General features: G+C 46.6%; 1 protein-coding gene across 7 annotated transcripts in view; it reads right to left on the bottom strand.

The window, feature by feature from the left end:
* Positions 1-18,889, bottom strand: part of srcin1b (SRC kinase signaling inhibitor 1b) — a 70,880-nt gene extending 51,991 nt beyond the window's left edge. For 2 of the 7 annotated variants that reach the window (XM_019277783.2, XM_019277786.2), the window contains exon 1: positions 18,241-18,889. In XM_019277783.2, coding sequence (XP_019133328.1) covers positions 18,241-18,262 — 22 coding nt within the window. In that variant the 5' untranslated portion in view covers positions 18,263-18,889. Of the gene's footprint in view, positions 1-6,531; positions 6,744-18,202 lie in introns of those variants that run through there. The other 5 variants (XM_019277784.2, XM_019277785.2, XM_019277789.2 and 2 more) reach the window with 4 other exon arrangements.
* Between the last annotated feature and the right edge of the window lie 2,496 nt (positions 18,890-21,385).

The raw sequence follows: 21,385 nt of genomic DNA, 5'->3' as shown, positions 1-21,385 counted from the left end.
ACTGTTGCCGGCAGGGAGGCGTTCAGGACCGCCGTGATAAAACGAGGTGATTGTGTCTAACCTACAATCAGCCACATTAAGAACAGACTGTGCCGTGCCTGCAGGTCACATGAACGTTAGCCTCTCCCACATTTCTCAGATGTTCACCACTTCATGTCTCTGAGCACCGATCTATAATGACAGTGATTATTAGTAATAAAACATGGAGTTCCTGCTGTGAGAGTACAAAGTATGCTGCATGTGGTTTAACAACTTTAAAGATGTAAAAGCCTCCGCCGCTTTCTTTGACCTCCGCTTCAGAGCGCTTCATGATTCATTTACAGCCAGAAGATTGATAAAAAAAAAAAACGTATGGGGTGTCTTAAAATACCAGAGAGATTTTCTAAAATATCTCCACATATGAGAGTCAGCTCACAACTCGCGGCCGTGTCCGGAGCTCGAGACCTCGTCAATCTCCAGCCTGCAGCCGCAGTGTAAACATGCCTGAAGGACACTCGACCCTGGAGATGTTGTCTCCGTAAAACCTCGGGCGACGTCGGCTCTGACTGATCGGGTGATGAACAAAGATCGATGGGAGGAAGAGAGCGAGGCTGAATCACATGACTAAACAAATATGTTTGGAGCGAACACACAGGACGACCGCCGTTTGACGTAAATATTTATATATCCATATTTTGACGTCACGGATACGCTGTCCACTCTTCTCACTCTCAGTGGAAGGCTACATGTATATTATCATGTAGATCTAACAGCTGTTTTCACTGTGGATTAACGGACAGATTATTGTCTCAGTTTGCTGATCGATCACTGGATCTAAAAAGTGTCGGTCACAGTTTCCTGAAGCACAAAGTGATCAAACAAACAGCCGAGCGTCGATTTAGGGGTTTCATTTACGCGTGGAGGCATGAAATGATTTCTTATTTAGTGCATCTGTTATTTTAATGTAAATTATTATGATGTTCATTTAAAAACTCAGTTACACAAATGTTGAAGTGTGTTTGATTCGTCTAAATCAGTGTCTCTTCGTCTTCTTCTTCGTCTCTACCACATCCACTACACCTTACTGTGACGCACCAGATGAATTTCAATAGAGCACCAATCATGGAATAAATATTCAACTTGCTCGTGGTTATAACCTGTGCCTGGAGCCGACACATACAGAATTAGCTTTAATCACAGGGGACGGACTGAGATGACAGAGATGTGGAAGCTTGAAGAGAAATCAGGTTCCTGTGGGAGTGAATGAGTGAACGAACGTTAATCACAACACCGAGGTTGTTTCCACCTCGCCTGTCACGACCACGGGGCCTGAATATTTCCAGTTTTCACGATTTCTAATCTTTAAAGGTGGCGAACAAAAACAAATCGAGCTGAAAAGTAAAAAAAAGGACAGAGAACGAAACAAGCCGTTTAACTCAGGAGATTCAATTTAAAACAGGCTGGTCACCTCAGACCTCGTTACAGAAACATCCAGACGTCCATGAGATAGACCAGCTGATCCCGTGGAGGCTCTTTGGACGGGTCGCCGGTCAATCTGACACACCCTGAAGTCACCACGTTTGGAGCTCAGACATGAACTGTTACCGCCAATAAATGGAACATAATTAAAAGGAACGCATTAATAACTAAAACTCACAGATGAACTCAGCTGATTAAATAATGAGCCTGTCTTCACATCCCATGAAGATCTAAAACAACAAACAGACCAAATCAATCATCTGTCTAAATGTCCGACCGCCGTCTGTCACTTTCTTCTGGGTGTCATCTCGGAGAGATTCACGGCAGCCGGGTCGAGAACACTCGACCACTCTGCAGATGTCTGAACTTAAATTTGATAATCCATCTTCAAGGAGAATAATAATTTAGGACAGCTTGGAAGTGGGGACAGCTGAGAGTCAATCTTCTTTGACTTCACCCTCCGGTCTGATCCTCTAACTGTACTCCATCTATACTGCATGCTCAGTGAATTCAGCCCGGCTTTTTAAAAACACTTCACACTCACATCAGCTCATCCTCGCCCCAGTATCAAGCTCTGGGACTCTCAGTGCATCAATTTACCCACGCTCAGGATGTGGACCTTCCCTGGTGCCATAACCCGGGATGAGAGGCTGCATGATGAGGATGTTAGATGAAAGAGGGGTGGTGGGTGAGTGCAGGTATGCGGCTACGTTCCATGATTGAATTCAGCCCCTGGAGACCGGACGGCTAATACATATGCCTCTTTTCCTGGTTACACGGATAAATTGCAGCACTTGGGCTCGCACCTCTCCACCTCACGGGCCAATGACGGGACAAAAAGCTGGTCTGAGGCCAGACATCAACTCCAACTCAGATAGGAAGTTCTGGTAATTAGGAGGTGATATTTTTGGCTCGTCTGCGCCCAGGACACGTCCTGAAGGTGAGTAATTGGTATCATTGAGTGGAGAACAGTGGGACAGGATGAGTCAGGGATCGAGATCTATTAGTGGCCACTAATCAGTGTCTCATCCTGGGCTTCTGGAAAGCCGCCAGCTGGATGACTGCTGGCCCTTTTTGTGCTGTGTCACAAAACAGAGCAAACAAACACGAGTGCTAAATGTACTCGACTGCAAATACACGCAATCAGTCAAAACACAGACGGCCAGGAAACAGTTCAGGTCTGTCACTGCGACTTCATTTTATCTAAAAGAAACTGTTGGGTTTTTAATATACGCGACATTAAAGCTGCGCTGAGCTGCAACTGGGACGACTCTTTGAAATATGACGAGCATGATTCATTCATCATGTAAACACTGAGACGGAGCATCAGCATCTTTGTGTGCAGATATAAACGACGGGGACGGCACAAAGATGAAATATAACCGTCGTTTTAAGATTTCAGGTGGAGAGGAGAGAAAATATTCTGTCAGACTCAACAGGACGTGTCTGAATCTTCTGATTTGATCCAGAGAATGTTTCCAGGAGTTAAAATTACATAATTTACTCTCAACGTTAAAGATTTAACCGAGGGTTTAATTTAATTAAAGAGGAATAAACTCGACATCGTGTTGGTTTCAGACCATAAAGGAAGACGATACTTTAGACAGAAAGTGTCGTCACATTGGTGCCGCTGACTGTGAAAGTTATAGATCACAGTTCAAGGATTCGGCAGATCGACATTTAGTTTTTAGATTCCAAACGCCTTTGTCGATTTTCAGATTAGCTGGGAGGCGGAAGAGGCCTGTGGGTGACGTCACTCCCGCTCTGTCCAGTCTTTACACTGTCTTTGGGTTTGAGTCTCGTCTTACAGTCCTGATACAAACATTTCTCAGATTATGAACGATGGTGGAGCTGCTGGGATTTTCCCCCCTCAAACATAATAATAGTAATATTTGTCTTTTTTTTTTATTCACCCTAAATCCAGCAGCTGGTGGTAGAAATGTGTAGTCTGTAAGCAGATGGTGTTTTTTATCTAAATTATTGATTCAAACTGGTCCTTTCCCAGCATCGCGTCTAAAAATATGCTCCGCCTGCAGATGGTGTGCTAGCGTGATTTGCAGATTAGCCTCCTCCTAACCAGCAGCACGTGACGTCAGCGGTCAGAAGTCAGCCGGTACGAGTGGGCCAGGCAATTAACGAGACTGATGTGCTGCGAGGAAAAGTGAAGCAGGAGGGAAATCCAGCGAGCTGAGGAGGCAGTTTAAAGACAGGACTGTGTGTCTGTCTGCAGGTACACGAGCATATTTTTGAATTTCAAAGCTTCGGGTTGCTGATAATGAAATCCCACCGCCGTAACTACAGACTGCTTATACAAATAATGCACAAATCCATAAATAACCATGAGTGCTGATATCCAAAAACTCATTCCGGGAACGTTCTTCTACCTGCCGGTTTAGAAACTCTTTCATCTGTCAGCACATGTAAAGGACGGGAGTCGATTTAACTCCGAGAACTGTGACCTGACGGACGTGTGGCGGCACGACGACGTCTGTAAATCTGCACACGCTGTCGGGACACGAGGAGAAAAGCTTCCAGGTTCATGTATGAACCGAAAAGTCTCTCCGAGTGATTCAGTTCCTGCAGCATCTCTAATAGGGGCAGACAGACAGACTGCAGTCCACCTCCGTCTCTGCTTGTTATCCCTGATCTCCGTACTGTTCGTGTCCCCCGTCTCCTCTTTAGCCCTCGGCATGTGAGGCTGGCAGCTCAGTGGGCTCCGAGCCAGAGCTGATACTACTGCCTGTTGTAGGTCGAGCTCCCTGCGGGGGGGCAAACACACAATCACAATACGGTTAACAAGAGGCCGTGCCCCGGTGAATCGGCGGGTCATGTTCCTGCAGCACTGCGGGTGTCACATGTCTTCTTCCTCCCCGCCTCGTCGCGATGTGCTCGGTGTACTAAAACAAACGCAGCAGAAGCAGCGCCCGGCGTCGATCTACTGATGCCTCGTGTTTACAGTGTACCGGGGGACAGGCTTTAATATGCACAGGCTCCGCTTTAGGTGGGTGCTTGGGTAATCATGAGCACCCACCCAGGGAAATCACACTGTGGGGTGACGGTGCAGAGCGAGTCTGAACGGAGCGTTGGTCTCATCCCGCAGTTTGAAGCATAACGGTGTTTTTATTCTATACAGGCTAGTGTGAGGAGAATCTGAGCGTCGCATCGGACGCTCTCTGTCCACAATGAATCCGTTAAATATTCACTCTGTCATCACGTAAACAAACCACGTGGCTCTGAGCTGTCGGCTCCAGGTCAGACTGGAGAGTACCCAGAGATGGGTGAGCGTTTCCTACGCTTGCACTTCAAAACTAAACAGCAACCTCCGTGGCTGCGAAGTGAAGCCAACGCCAAAAATTGCAATTACACTTCATTACGCACACGTGTCTCATTCTGACCGGCGTCTTGAGAAAGGTTTGACCTCTTCTGGAGTCTGATGAGGAAATATGATATAACACGGTCCATCACATCGACATTTGAGAGACGTATGTGAATATATGTGGCGACAAGCACAGTTTTCATATGACTTAGCTAACGTTACTGAAAGTGACGCCAAAGATCCGTTACTACTTACAGAAGAACAGCACAACAACCCTGAACAGGCGGCTGGAGATAGAAACGCGTGACCCGGACAGTCAGTCAGTACGGTGACTGTAACTGTATCGCAGCGCGCGGATCAAATGGACTTTGATCGACTGTCATTTTTTAAACAGCCTCTAATGCAGCGACCCGTCTTATGTCGTGTGTGTGGTCTGACTTTCTGATTCTACGTGGTGAGTTTGGTGATCCGTCCTCGTCCTAAAAAAATCACACGGTAACACGACGATCTGTGTTTGTAAGCTTTATATAGACTCATATTTCAGGCAGCCCCGAGGGAATAAATCAATTCAGCGCTCCTTGACAGGATGTGAGGTCGGTGTGCAGTATTTGTGCCTGGCTGGTTATGAGTCTGCACCACTGATCAAGTTCCATTAAAGTGACAGCTACATTAAGAAACAATATGTGTGGAGTTAACATTTAGCTTAATGTAAAAGTAATGACGCTGTAGGGGTCGTTTCTTAGCAACTGGAGGAGTTTGCTGCAGGTAGACACTTCGTCCCGATGACGGATTCGAACTTTTTGTGATGTGCTGCCAATCTGAACGTAGAGTACGTAACAGAGAGGAACACTGCAGCAGCTCGCTGAGCCTCCGTCAGGTCACTTGTGTTTATGATGAAGTCAGAGCGCTTTGCTAAACGCCAAATCAAAGAAGTTCGAACGTCATCAGTGACTCTGATTCTTCACACAGAGCTCGGCGTAACTTCATTTCAACATATTCCAGAAAGAGGAAGGCCCCTGCAGCCTCGACATGAACAAACCAGCATCAAAGTGAATCCTGAAGCCTCCGAATGTGGAAAAGGAAAAACACAGAGAGGTACGTTCACTTCAAAAAGCTTGAAATTGATTGGGAGTCGGTGGTGTTGCTCTCACGGGGGTTTCGGTGTACAAACTTGACATGTGCTCAAAATAAAAGCAACGCTCTTCTCTCAGGTGAAGCCTGACAGAGCTCGGAAAGCCGCACTGACTCACCCCCAACACAAACTCATTCCTCAATGCAGAAGTCTCACGAGCATGTTCAGCACATGTGACGATGATGAGAGAGAGGGATGATGTAAAGAGTTAGAGGAGAGCTGGATGTGTCTCTAAGCTCAGGTTCCTATTGTGGACAGTGTCCCACATACTGTTGCTCCAGGTCGGAGCTTTGCACATGAAGGTCAGCCCAGGTAAGCCGGCCGCTCACCGCTCGCCACACACTTTTCCTCCCTTACATGACAAAACGCTGCTCAGTTCGGCTGCTTCCCCTCTCCCTCCTCTGCTATCTCTCTTTTTTGGTTCTCTCGGGGGGCCACCGCAAAGAAGCCGGATAATCCTGGTGCATGCAGCCTGCAAGAGTCTTCTGCAGAGAGTGAGTGGATGGATCACTACAGCGACAAAAAAAAAAGAAATCTGCTGGTGCATAATGTGGCAGAGGGAGCAGGGTGGATGGATGGATTGATGGATGGATGGATGGATGGATGGATGGATGGAGGAGCGTACCTGGCTCGTGGTCCTGTGCAGGCTGGTGTCCCCCTCTGGCCGACACTCTACATGGCAGTGGTGTGTTTGTGTCTGCACATGTGTGTGTGTGTGATGGAGGAAGGAGAGAGGAGTGAGTGCTGTTGAGGAGACGGGGAGTGCACAGTGCAGTGGAGGAGATTGGAGGCAGAGTACTCAGTGTGTGCTAAGACAGAGCTGTGCATCTCCCTCCTCCCTCCCTCCTCCCGCCCGCCCTCTCTGTGTGAGTATAATCCTCTCTACAGTCTACGGGGACGAGCTACAAATGAACCAGCTCCATCTCTCCCTCTCTCCTCCACTTCCCTCTTGTTCTGTATCTCGGCTTTGCACATGAGCCCCGAGCAGCATCACCCTCCCTGTGCCTCCACCTTGCAGTAGATAAGCCAGAATTGCAGAGAGCACACTTGCCCTTAATGACTGCTACAACTCTATCAAGCTCTTTCCGTCCTTACAACGCCAAGGCGTCCACGCGTGTTTGTGTCGCAGTGACTCCTCTGTGCGATTAGCCCGACGCTCCAGCTGTGCAGTTTATTGTTTATACAAGTGCTAAAGACGCGATAATACCTGTGTGTGTGTTTTCTGTGTGTGCAGAGGATTCAGACACGTTTCAAGTTCGGTGTACTCGTTCCTGGCAACACTTTTAGCTGCACTATGCAAATGTTGTCAGTGACTCAGACTATGCTTTATCCCATCTGGAAATGTCTGGCGACACATTAAAAACAGGCTGCATGTTGGAGGGGAAACAACTCCACCAGCTCCAGCTGCCTGCATTATGTAACGGACCCTATGCCGCTTCCATGATGTTCCCCTTGTAATGTATTCAAACTGCTGCTGATGGCACAGGCGTCAGTTCATCACACACACAAACTTTATTTTTCAGACAGACACAGACACACGGCCGCTCCATGTGTTCATGCACTTCACTGGTCATTTAACGAATAAGCGGCTCTACAAAATTAAAAGTCATTGACTAAATATTTATCTGTGCCAGCTTCAACAGTTTCAGAGCAGTGGTGAAAATGATCGGTGTGACTCTACAAACGTTCTCAGAAAGCTCCATCCATCAGTGTCCTGTAACCGCTCCTCCTTATCAGGGTCGCGGACGAGTTTGTGAATCACACTTCACCTGCTAGACCACCAAGATTTTATCACCAAGCAGCCACCTCAAAACTTCAGTGCACGTCCGCTCACCCACATCACCCCGGTCCTCCTGCTAACCTCCACTGGCAGCCAGTTCAAACTCCTCCTCCTCCTCCTCCTGACTCCACCACCCAGGACCAACACCAAACCTGGGGCGACATCGCCCTCTTCTCTGGAACTCAAACAGAACATCACATATAGATCATATGATGAAGTGTGTGGTGCTGCAGAGACGGCCGTAACATTTGTTTTAATTCAGTGTTGCATAAATCATCACTCCCACTAATCGTGCATCATATCACAAATCCTGAATATTGTGCCGCTCTGGCCTGTGGGTCACACTTTAGTGTAGATTAATGGTTTGAACCCTGTCACCTGTTAATTGTACTGCAGAGCGTGATGTCGTTAGGTTTTCTTATAAATAAAGCAGGATGTTACCAAATATGGACGTCATGCCAGGTGGAATTACTACAGTACGCGGTCTATTCATGTCATTCACTCTCGCTGCTACGAGAGCAATCAGCAGCATACAGAACAAATTGGATGTGATGTTAAGACGAGTTTATTTCCTCCAGCTGGGTTTACATATCCACGCTGTGACAGCTCCATCCATCTGTGTGTGTCTGTGTCTATAAGTCCGCATGTTCGGTTTCCTCTTCCTCTTCTTTCCCTCCGTGCCCACTCAAACGCTCACGGTTCCTAATTTAGACCGAGTGTTTCTCCCCACCCACCCACGCACTCGTTTGGCCTACTGTGCGTATGATGTTGCGGCGCTCCGACACGTCAAACCTCTCGCCTCCCCGCGATGGCTGCAGGGCGGAGGCGCGAGCCATCACGGATTATGAGCGTGTCAAATTGGCAGAATGTATTAGCGTCACACCGATCACCGTCACATTTACCCCCAATAGTCAATTATCAAGATAGATAGCTCATGCAGATAATAACCCGAGACGGAGACTGGACCCATTTTCTGCTTAGTGGACGACGGGGAATGAAGAGGGATGGAGAGGAGAGGAAAGGAAGCATCAGAGATGTTGTGATGGGGAGAAAATGTTACTTTGAGCACAGCTGAAATCAGATTGGGTAGATGTGGATGGAGGAGGGTGGAGGGAGAAAAAAAAAAATGAAGGGAGAGGACGAGGGGGACTTTGTTATTGCAGACTGCTTTTGGATCCAGGCTAAGGGCCCGGGTGGCAGAAATATGGAGGAAGAGGCACACTGTCATCCCAATGAAATCATTTCCAAGGCTGCTGAGGAAGGCGAGGGTGTGTGTGTGTGTGTTTGTGTGTAAGACATGAAGCAAGCCGAGTGAAAGAGGCAGAAAAGTACGACCAGAAACCGCCTGCTGATTAGATCGCTCTCTCTTATCTGCATCTTTTCCTCTCACGCTCTGCAGATTCGTCTTCCTCTTAAATGTGTTTCCTCTCTCTGAACGCCAGAAAACAACAACACGAGAGTCACGTCGTCGACGTTCACTACAAAACTAAATAAAACAATCATCGGTGCCTCGTTTTATCTTTAATTTAGCAGCATCTAAAATTCAAACAGTATAAAAGCAGCTCCAACGATGAGTCGATTCATCAATTATTTGATCGACAGGAAATAAACTGACGATATTTTTGAGTCACTTTCTAAGTAGAAATTGAAAAAACTTCACAGATTCATCTTCTCTAAACAAAGTGTTTGCTTCTTTTCTTCGACAGTAAAATTTACATCTCTGGGTTTTAGATGCTGGTCGGACAGAATAATTTGAATTTGACATTTAAGGACTGAATGTTTTTTTGTTTTTTTTTTCATTTCTCAACATTTTCTGGCATTTTATTGACCAAACAATGAATCAAGAAAATGTTCAGGAGTTTAATAAAAAATAAAAATTGTTGCATCTCTAATCCACAGCATGCACTCAGCTGTGATAATCTCAGTTTACTGCTCACTGCTGAGCACAATATTTGACCCTGCAGGTCCTCTGAGGTCCACGGAGTCCGCCTTGTTTCTACGGTAGCCCAACACGGACAAACTAAAGACACAGGTGCTGCAGCGTAAACAAGTTTATTTGCAGTGGGGTTCCCGAAAGAAAACAAAGCGGCCTGAGAAAGTTGATTCAACACAGTCTGACGTCACACGCTGAGAGCCGTCAAACCTCCACAGTCTGAAATGTCTCAATCTAAACTCTCATACTCTTCCTGCTGTGTGAGTCTGACTCAAATTTACAAACACAAAGAGACACAAAGAAGAAACCGAGGCGTGGTCGAGAGACCTAAACAGTGAATGAGCGTAAGCGAGCACAGACGTCACTAAAGTCGCAGCGATTCACTGCGACGCATGACTTGAATGTAGCTGAAGACCTTTGAGGGGTTTCACACATTTCACAGCCACAGTAGTTTCTCCTTCACACTAGGAAGGAGGTTACAACGAGTAACTACATCACTAGATACTACATGCAGCAACTCCAGAAGGCCTGTGGTGTAGGTGGTGCAGGTCAACGATCATTAATGTTTACTGTTAGCTGTGCCAAGAACATCGAGAAACACAGACCTGGTTTATTACCTGAAGCATCACCGTGTAGTAAAGCACGGAGCTGACAGAGAAGCAGCAGCAGAGAGACAACAGCAGTAAAGCGTTACAGTCGGCTGCCTGCACAGCTACAACCTCACACACTCAAATTACTGTCAGAGTCACCACAGCAGAAGAAACTCAGATGAAGGTTGTTGTAGTGACTCTTCACATTAAGATCATCGATTATCACCTTGTTAGGTCTGCTTCTGCCAGACTTACTTCAGATATTCAAGAATTATCTTGATCTGTATCGACCGCTCTGATATTTCATCTTCTTCTTCTGCCCAGCCCGACAACAACAACAACAACAACAACACAATAACTTCCCGGTGCTCGTCTCTCCTCATTACTCCTTCAGACAGAAGCTTTTCACTCGAGTGTGTGATCGGGGTTCCAGCACCGTTCTGTGTAATCAGCAAACGAGCAGCTTGTTAAACGGCGTTCACTGTAATTTAGTCATCACCGCGGCCGAGCTGCGCTTGTTTGCTTTCAGAGGACACGTGTCAGAGCTGTCACGCCACATCAGGGAAGACGACAAAGAGCTGTCAAACAGCACGCGACCGGCTAACACACGTATTTATACACAGAAACACACGTGACGCGTGCAGGCAGACGGTCACGTGTACGCAGCTTTTCCTGCATTCAGTCTCATGTACGATACCACAGATGATGCACGCAGAAAGACGCTAACTGCAGTTCACCTAATGACCAGAGGCGTCACTATTAACAAGCGTTCTCTGAATGTTACACAGAGAACCTTCAAGTTATTAAATCACGTCTGAGCTCGTTGGACTGATCCCGAGTCATTTCATTCAGCTCCATCGAGGAGTTTATTGGTCCTGGGTCATAAATCTATACTCACTCTGTCACGTCTGAAGTCAATCTGTATGTGCTTCGAGTTACAAAGTGAAGTCCCCGTCGATATAATATAATCCTGTAATTTGAGCAAATAAGACTTGATATCCCCTGTGATGTCTGCCTACGCATCCGGCATGCACAAGTCACAGTGTGGCGCTCTGCCTGCAGCAGACGCAGATGGATTTCATAAAAACACAAATAAAAAATAAAAGTTCCTCGTCCTGCAGACTCTCTCTCTCTCTCTCTCTCTTCTGTCACTGTTTTACCTGCGACAGGGCGAGCACTGGAAGCAGACTCCTCGGTGCTCTTATGTGTGACAGTAATGCGATCTGATAGGCTGTTCCCGACCAAGAGATGTCACTGAAATAGAAATCTCTTATCAAGGACAAAACATTACAGCTGTAAAAAGAAACTGAGAAGAAGAAGATCTGTGATTCAGTCTTTCAGGGAAAGTTGTCAAATTAAGACTCTGGGTGGATTTCCCACCGCACTAGAACGTGTGACGGCAGCAAGAAGACCTTGAAGTAACCTCGTCTCACACACACACACACACTTCTTAATGCTTTCCTGTGGTAAAAGCTACACCAAGAATTCATCCAGAGAATTCTCGGGAACTGACGGAGAGACACGAGGACGAGTGCAGAACACATTTATGTGTTTAATACTGAAATCAACCCTCTGCTGAGGGAAACATGAAGGCTGCAGCCGGAGAAGCTGATTGGCTGAGCTGGGAATCAAACTCACACACACACACACACACGCTGGGACACCGTGGACCTGCTCCAGGGGAATCTTTAAAGTATAAACGGTGGATTATTGCAGACACAGAATTTGTTTACGAGCTTTAGTACAAAACAAAATAATGGAGCTCTTCGTTCGGATCCAATAACCCGAGAGGAGACTGTTAATAAAGCAGCAGACATTTTGACCTTATAAAGCAGCAGACGCAGAGCTGGAACTAATAAAATTAACAGCGGCTCTATTACATTTTGCGAGCGGTGAGCCGTGAGCCAAGTATGTATATGCCAAAAGCGGGACTGTGGACTGACACAGTTAAATAGTTATTAATATCATTAGTTACACCTGTGGTAGATAATAAAAACGTCTGCCGTGAGACGGGTCTGTCCTAATGTAACAAGTCTCTGGTGGGATTTAAAAAGGCACTTCACCAATTTTACATGTCAAAGTCAATTTAGTAGTCACGGTGAGCGGCGCTCAGCCTGTGAAAACAGCCGTATAACATCTTCAGCAGCTCTGGAGGAGCAGAGAAAGCTGACACAGAGTTTAAACCAGGAGACACTGTGTTTGTGGAGCTTTGAGCTGCATTATGGGAAGTGTAGGACAGGCAGTGTTTTGCAGCTTGAGTCAAAAGGACAGAAAGTCACAAAGGGATCAATACAGCGTCCTGGTGACAGTCTGAGGTGAAGCTCTGATGTCCTGCCTGAGGTCGGGTTTACCCGGACACCTTTGTCACGCCTCACCCCTCTCGGGTGAAGCTGTGTTCAGAGAGACTTGAGCGCCTCTCATTCATCTTAGAGGACGACGCAGACGACACAGCAAGGGCGAAAAGCTCAATCGATGGCCGCTGAACGCCATCACTCATCAGGACGTTAGGATTAACGCTTTGTGAAAAAGAAATGGATGACAAACTTTTGCCAATTCTCAGCCGAGGCGGTGTTACTGTCGCATACTAACAGACATAAAGGACGGACACAAGTCCCAGAGTCTTATCCGAGTCTTATTAACTTGTCTGACAGAAACTAAGACGCAGCTGTGGTGAAACACGGAAAGCAACAACCATCCGTGTCCCACCTCGTTCACTGAACAGTCAACGCTGTCGCGGTCAGAGCCACCAAGAAGAAACCCGTGTGTGACGTCATGGATGTTTCATACAGTCTACGATGACAGACCAGTGAGCCGTGCTCAGAGATGTCTTACTATAAAAGATTAAGTGGACTTCCTGGATTGCATCACTGGAACATGAAGAAGCACGACCTCACTAACATCCTCTGCATCTTTAATGTTTTCAGTCCAAACACGACCAGCTTTAAACATGAACGGACTGAAGACACACCGGCTGCATCTTTACTGATGTTTGTCAGCCCATCAAGATAAACCACTGTCCTATTCCCGGCATCAGCTCCACCACTCTTCACTCCCCGGATCTGAACTGAACCTCCGCTCCCCCTCCTGATTGTTGTGCACTACAGACATTAACGTCAGCGCTGCGTGATGCAGGCGCTGTCTGCTGCATTTTATCCTGATAATTGTACCTGTGATCTCAACCGCACTTCTGTCTAATAAAGTCGCGATGCAATAAAAAACATTTACAGCCACAGCGGCGCTCGCAGGCGCCTCCTTTAATGCAATAAAACACTCGCTGATGTGGAGAACCATCACGACGACCACCGCCAGGATCGGGCGGCGCTGCAGGAATCTACCACAGAGCTGCTGGTCGATGATGAAGACTCTGAGTCTGCATGTGTGTGATCATTTATAGAATAATGCACAGACTGAGTCTAGTGTCGAGCCCGTTAAATGGCTGCTGTCCACATTAGCGGGCCTCGGGTCATTATCGGCACTTTATGTCCGGCGGCTGCAGAGGAAAATGGGAGCGTCTGCTACTGAGAAAAGTGCGATGCAGTAATTTGCAATTAATCTGATTTATAAGAGAAACCTCGGTCGCTTCAGGAGACGTTCTCTCAGCTTGTTCCCTTCCATTTTTCTCCCACTTGTACTCGGCTTCTGGAGGCTGGAATACAGAAATACTGATGACAAAAGCATAAAAGGCTGCGTCACTTTTTTTTTTTTTTTTTTTTAATCCTTCTTTTCATTGCCAAACAAGATTTTCTAAAGCACTAAAGTATTTTCCCTCCAAGCCTGGCGCATATCATCGGTCTTCATACAGAGGGATTTGCCTTTAAAGACACCTGGTTATTTAAATCTCCCCGTGCATGCAGCACTGTATGACAGTCATCAGCATCTGTCCTCCAACAACAACAGAGTCCTCACACTCCTCTGTGCTGTCAGCTTTGTCTGATGCAGAGGAGAGAGTTTAAAGATCCCATGAAAGAGGAAGCGGAGCTTCCTCATTTTCTCCAGCGAATGTGGAGCGATGTGTCACAGATATTAATCCGTATTTACAGCAGCCAACAGCAATGAATATAAAGAAACATGAGCTGGAAGCCTTGGATGTCGTACTGTATGTCAGCAGTCTGAGGACAGCTGAGTTCGAAGCACCAGAGGGGCCAAAACAGGTCAAGTTTGAAGTCTGAGTGTCCTAGAAAAACTGTGGACATCCTGCATGCTTTTTACCAGACACAACATTTATTATGAATGACTGCCAGTGTGAGTGACACCCCGCCGATCATGACATCTATCTTAAAAGCAGTTTTTGATCCACTTTGAATGAATTAAACAACATCTGCAAACAGACTGCCAGCATCACGGAGCCGATTTATTCTTAAGTCTTTTCTGTGATGCGCCGTCAATGTTTCATCGCTCTCTGTGAAGGAGAAGACTGCGGTTGGTTTAATTATACACTAAAAATCTTGTTTCCTGTTACATCTACACTCAGATCGCACCTCAGGCTGCAGCGACAGAGTGACAACGTCGTCAATAAACAATAAAATAACTACACCCACTTCATTTCAGATCGATTAGCCCGTTTACTGCTGGAGTTAAAATGCAATCTGTGTACGGACCTTTACGTTCACAGAAGCGTTCTCGTTACCCTGGAGGCAAAACAATGATAATTATCTGTCCCCTCTTATTAAACACGAAGTGATTCTGTCTTTGTTTGTCCCGGCGTGCAGCAGTACTGATGTGTAGTCTACTCCATCTACGTCCACCTTATCTTATCGTTCAGCTCAGTTGTATTTACGCTTTGATGTCATGTTGTGTCCCTGACCACCTCTGCAGGAGATTTATCTGATAATCCGCCGTCATTACATGCACCTCTATTTTCATGTGATCAAACACCGTCTGAAGGGAATTCACCCAAAATGAATTTTAATCTAAAGTTTGCCGTCATCTCTTTTGATCAGCGTTGCAGGGACAGTGAGCAGAGTTACCGCCGCTCGACTGAAGAAAGTGTCCTTGAACATGAAACTGAGTCTCTGCCAGCTCCACAGGTTCTGCTCTCGGCCTGAACTCCGCTCAAAAGGCGATCGCCACAGGAGTCATTACACCACCTTCAAACACGAGGATCTATCACGGAGACGGCGAGAGGACTGACACCACACCGGGAAACAGAGAGACAAGTCAACAGCCACAAACACGCAGGGATCGAAGGGTTAACAGTGTTACATGTTAACATGAGTTCATGTTTAACATGAGATGTTAACATCAATAGTAATGTACTACAGTATTTCTATTTTACGACTATTGATGACGCATTTATCAAAACAATTGGACTATTTTAATCAACAGTAACTAATTATTTGGACATTTTATAGATGAAACGATAAATCATGATCAGAATCTACAGGAGGAATCAGGTTCAGGTGTCAGCTCGATGAAGAGATTCAGCTGTTCAAGCTTCACGTCCTTACACGTTCTGATGAAGCCTCTGGTGTCAGAAGCAGCATCTGCAGTCTCCGAGTGTTGAGCCGAGTTTCTTGAAAATGATGTTTTGACTCATAAAAGGAGTCAAAGGAAGCGGCAGACGATCAAACGGCTGCTCGGCCTCTCAATGTCAGAGAGCGAAGCAGCTCTAGGGAGGAAGAAAAGACGTCCCTGAGTCAATATTAGAGTCGGCTCGCCCTCACCTGGTGGCTCCACATCAATCCGTGCTGTGATGTCGGCGCCCTGTGCTCCTCAGCTTCCTGCCTCTGCCCTTCATCTCCTCCTCCCTTTGCCCGGCTCTCCTACGTCTCCTTCCACATGTCAACAAGTTTGATCAGACTGACGTGGGAAAACTGCTGTTTGGCTGCCGCTCCTCGGCTCTCTGACAGATCCTCTCACTTGTCTCTTCTCCTTTTCTTTTGCTCCCCAGTCACTTGTGATTGCAGCACGCTTGATCTGCTACCCACCAACACCACCACTACCTCCACCCGCCCTCTCAAACCCTCCTGGGGAGATGAGGAGGGCTCCGGCATGTCATTGAGGTGACATGACTCACACAGTCGTGCAGCACAAAGGGATAAGTTGGAGATGTTCAAGGGCGACTCTGTAGTCTGTGTTTCAGATTTAATCCTCTCAGCGATGCTGCGACAGGCCTCACGCCAAGCCGCGCTGCATTTTAACATCGCTGCTGTTTTTCTGATTCTTTCCCCAAAAAATGTTCAAGAGGCTCGAGTCTGTTCTTGCTCTGACACAGATTTGTGCAGCGTGCTGGAGGCTGAACAGTGGCGGTATCATGTAAATCAATACTGATTAAAGAAAAGAGAACCTCCATTTTGCAGTGAAGTCTGCAGCAGCAGTTCGAGCCTCTCGTGTGTCCGACAGTGATCAGCGTCGTTTTCTACGAGATAAAAACACCTGGAGCTCTTTGAAAATGTATCTTAACATCTGGATTAAAAAAATACTCCACGATAAATGATACGATAAGTCGGGGACACGGCTCTGCGATGTATCATCCAAACTCAAATAACTCTGGGTTCCCACGTCTTCTTAAACATCATATTCAAGGACATTTCAAGGACTTTCCAGGTTGAATTCCCCCAAATTTAAAGTGGCCACTGAGTAGGATTTAGTTCCATCTAATGATGTAATCACCCTCGTATTTCCAGCATGAAGAAGAAACAATCGTGTGGCTTATCTGCATAGTTACGTTCACACTGTGAGCACCTACTGGTGGATTTTCAAAATAAAACACCCCCGTGCAAACTGCTGATCGTTAAAATTTACATATTCAGAAGCACATAAACCAGAAAAATGATCAAATCTGAGCAAGCTACGCTTCTGAAGTCGCCTGGAGAACGGATCAAATCGTGATAGAGACGTGTCCGGTGGGGTTTTGCCATCATACGTGACTCCGATCTGCTCAGTATGAGCAGCAAAAAAAAAAATCAGCCGTGGGCTGCGTGTGCCTGCAGTCTGAGCACAGCTCTTTAAAGCTGGATACATAAACTCTGTGGAGTCACGACGGCCCCATGATGTTCCTGCGATGTGAACATTTAAACTATTCAGCGTTTCGTTTGAGGCGGCGCACCCCTCGAATCTTTCTGCATCTCAGTCATGATAAATTTAGTTAGCAGACGAGTCAAACTCAAATATTTGGTGTTTACTGGGTGAAATTGTGCCTGTGCGACCTTTTTTAATAAACCATATTTTTGTTATTATAATACATCAATGGAGGAAACCTGCTCCATGCAGCCAGCAGGGTTTAGATAAGATAACTTACTGATCACATCTCGCCTTCATCATCGACCTCTGGATTCACCTTAAAGACAATCTGATGCTCTGTGACTCAAAGAGTTTAAACAAGTTCAGATCCCCTCAACGTTTCGCCCACTAGAATATTAAACACAGATGACCCATTTTGAGTTTAATGGCATGTAAATGAGTTTCTGTCGTTACAGCTGCCTCTGTGCGTCTCCTAACCGTCATCAAGTGGAGATCTAGATGTTCAAACCGCCCAGCAAACAACCTACAAACTAGCATCATTGTCTGCATCTCCTCTGACCAACGGCAGCTTCTGCACATCCATCAATAGCTCTCTTTCATGCTGCCACAGATGCCAACCACCAAGAGGCAGAACATCAACAGCCTCCCATCCACACAGGCAGTAAACAAGTGCTGCTGCCAGACGCAACCGACACCAGCAGATGCTCACACACTCCCCCGATCCTCTCAGACGCTGAAATGCGTTTCAGAGACTTACAAAGCACTTTAAACTCGTTACAGTAACTGTATCAATCAGTGGCTTCATCTCGAATCAAACCAGACAGAAGAAAAACTTAGAAGAGGCGTCAGCTGCTGTCCCAGATTTCAGATCACGTTCACAGACTGAAGTGGAAGAAAGTCGACGTGTTTTAACTCAGAGACATGCATGCACACACAGACAGCAGCACACGGAGGAGCAGAGCGGAGGTAAACAGCAGTGGTTTCCCAGCACCGCCAGCGCGTCACAGAAGGGCACTCAAGTTAGAAATACCTGCAACTACAGAATGGACGGAGAGAGAGGGGACATGCCTGGGAAGGAGGAATTGCCCATTCTCCGCCTCAATGCACCTGTTTACTGTCCTCTACCGCGCCGTCACTTTCCGATCTTCTTTAAGCCGTTTCTTTCTTGTCCATTCACTCTTCTTCTTCTTCTTCTACTGTTGTTTTCTCGTGCGTCCTGTCTTCCCTCGCTCCAGGTTTATCCCTTCCTTCCCCATGCGTCCATGTCTCGGCGTCAGGCTGGGCTGTGTCAGCATGTGTTGGTCGGACGGGGGACGCTCTGCCTGTGATGGGGATGGGAGCATGCCGGAGTGCAGAGGCGCTCCTCACCATGTCTTAGCACGGCCACTGAATACACTCATGTTTTATGGATGCTCAGCCCTCCCCGTCCCGATGCTCTTAAAGAGCCGGCGCTCCCTTTTCCAGCTGCCTTTGATGTGAGCGCCGTCGCTATACGCATTGGATCCGAATCATGTGCTTGCACGTGTCTGTAGGAATACACAGCAGTAATCCGATATCGCTGTGTGGACCTGAGCGGAGGAGGCGAACAGTCGAAAGATGGAAAAGAAAAATAAAGTGAGTGAAGACGTTTGTGACAGTTTGAGACGACAAATTAAAGAAAAGGCGACGAATCGTGAACACAAGCAGGCAAAGAGTGAGAAGCAAACACTGATGGTATGATGAGAGAGCTGTGTGTACACGCGTGATGCAACACTGCAGACGCAGCTGATCTCTGAGTGTGTGTGTGTGTGTGTGTGTGTGCAGGGCGTGTCCAACAAAGGATAATGTCAAAGTAAATTCTGCACTCGCTCCAGCTGTAATTCAATCCTGAGTTGAAGGCCATGAATTAATGAGACTGTGACTCTGTGTGTGTGTGTGTGTGTGTGTGTGTTCAGGGTCAGAGGAGCTGTATGTCATACACACTATGACACCTGATCACAGCGTCTCCGTGGAGGGGAGTAAGGAAACGTTTGAGCCGTTCCACTATATTGAAAACAGCATTAAACATTAAATACAGCGTATTACTGCTAATGTTAACGAGTTAATGTGCCATTATTGTGAAGAAGTTCCTCTAACGTCCACTTGAGGCTGGCTCCAGAAGTGAGTCAGTCTCCATAAGTCCCCATGTCCAAATGTCCAACTTCACAGCAGAAATAAACATGTTTACAGCCTGGTACAAAAAACAGTTTTGGTCCGAGGGTGAATTACATATATCTTTTTTTTTGTACCAGGCTGTAAACTTGTTTATTTCTGCTGTGAAGTTGGACATTTGAACATTGACTGACTCACTTCTGGAGCCAGCCTCAAGTGGACGTTAGAGGAACTGCAGCTTTTACAGTCATGCAGGTTGCTGCTTGGTTTCAAGCTGTAAAACAGGTTTGAACAGAAGAAAGAAAACAGCGTCCCGATGATGAAGTGAATTAAATATAAATGGAGGTGAGTGCAAGCTCGGCGCTCACAGACAGGTGGAACGGACAGACGCTCTTCACTCGTCGACACAAAGCCTCGTTTGTTTCTGGGTGGCCTGAATCGACTGGCTGGTAAATAAAACATGGCGATAAATTAAAGATAACGCTCGCCGGGCCTTGAGAGGGCGGATGCTCCCAAGCTCGCCCTAATGCTCAGCTCTCTTTGCCCTTGAGGGAGGCTTTGACGCACACACACACACACACACACACACACACACACACACACACACACACACACACACACACACACACACCTACCTCCGATCCCATGCAACAGGTGGGTAATAGAAAAACATCTCAGGTTGATGTATGCTCAGCCTTGGTTTCTCTCTCCTGGAATCTCATCGAGCATCGTTTGTGTGGCGACGTCGTCGGCACCTTTCTATAGGTGCTGAGGTAATTAACACACTGAGTCACAGCCCAGCGAGAGACAAATCACACCCTGAGGAGAGAGAGAGAGAGAGAGACGAGAGGGGACGTAATTATCCAGAGGAAAGTTTACAACAAATGTTCTGAATCAGCATTCATGTTTTCAACGTAAACACTGCTTTCAGACGCGAGCAGGATGAAGACTCGTCCTATAGGAGGAGGAGGAGGACTGAGAGGTGACAGGTGGACAGACAGTAGAAAGACAGATGAAGACAGACGGGATAAATACAGAGTCAGAGCAGAGAAGGTGGGATAAAAGCAGCAGACAGACAGAGATGACAGGATAATTACAGATTCATGGATTCCTGGTTGACCGGTGACAGCAGGAGCAGCTGCTCTCTTGCTCGATCGGGCCGGGGAGCTGAATAATGACTCGGGACGCAGTCGATGCTGCAGATTCGTACGGTAACAGCACATACATCACGCGCAGGAGCGGCAATTACGCAGAGACGGAGAGGAAGAGAGTGATGTGGCGTTAGTGAATGTGGCCGGATGTCAGGGAGAGAGACGCCGGTAGATGTGCACAGACTGTGAGGGTCGAGGCTGGAAATGAAAAAAGGGGGGCAGCGGTTAACTTTTCCTGAATGAGGTCACGCCGGGACGGCGGCGCTCAGGTTCACCTTTGGTGTCAAATTACAGATTAAAATTACGGCTCACCTGTGGGGTTAAAAGTACAATATGAGATACTTCTCTGAACGGCGATAAAGATGTTTGAGATAATCTCTGTAAACAGAAGAAGTTCATTAAAAGCCTGATCGGGATCTGATGATAGCTGATGTGTTCCACCTGTTTTACCTGCATGCAACCAAAGCCCGCTCGAACGTGATTGGTCAACAATACTCAGACCATAAACAGACATCAGAGCGCTTCAGATGCCAAAATCTCGTCACTCAACGAAGCTGGACTGTTTATTCAGTTATTAATATTTTGTTCTTGAGATGTTACAGAGAAATATTTATTAAAGACTTTTTTTAGTGTTGTAATATATAAAGTATATTTCTTTATCCGTGTTCAGCTCGTTTTGTTCCTGATGTAACTCTTCAGACTTTCCTGTACAAAGTTCCTCCTGGGGATGAAGAAAGTAGGCCGCCCAAACGTCAATGAGTCGAACCTCATTTTGTCAAATCAATGCACTGGGGGTGTTTTTTGTTTTTTTTGCTGTGTCATTGTGCTCACAGGATAACGGCACAGCAGCTTATTAACGTTAACAAACCGAGCCGGCGTGAATAATGCATGTCTCATAATCGTATGTGAGGTGAACGCGACCCGTCGATCAT

The sequence above is a fragment of the Larimichthys crocea genome, chromosome XVI, assembly GCF_000972845.2.
Source record: "Larimichthys crocea isolate SSNF chromosome XVI, L_crocea_2.0, whole genome shotgun sequence".
Taxonomy (NCBI): Eukaryota; Metazoa; Chordata; class Actinopteri; family Sciaenidae; genus Larimichthys; species Larimichthys crocea.
Note: the sequence above shows the minus strand (reverse complement) of the source record. Positions and strands in the feature narration are given on the sequence as shown.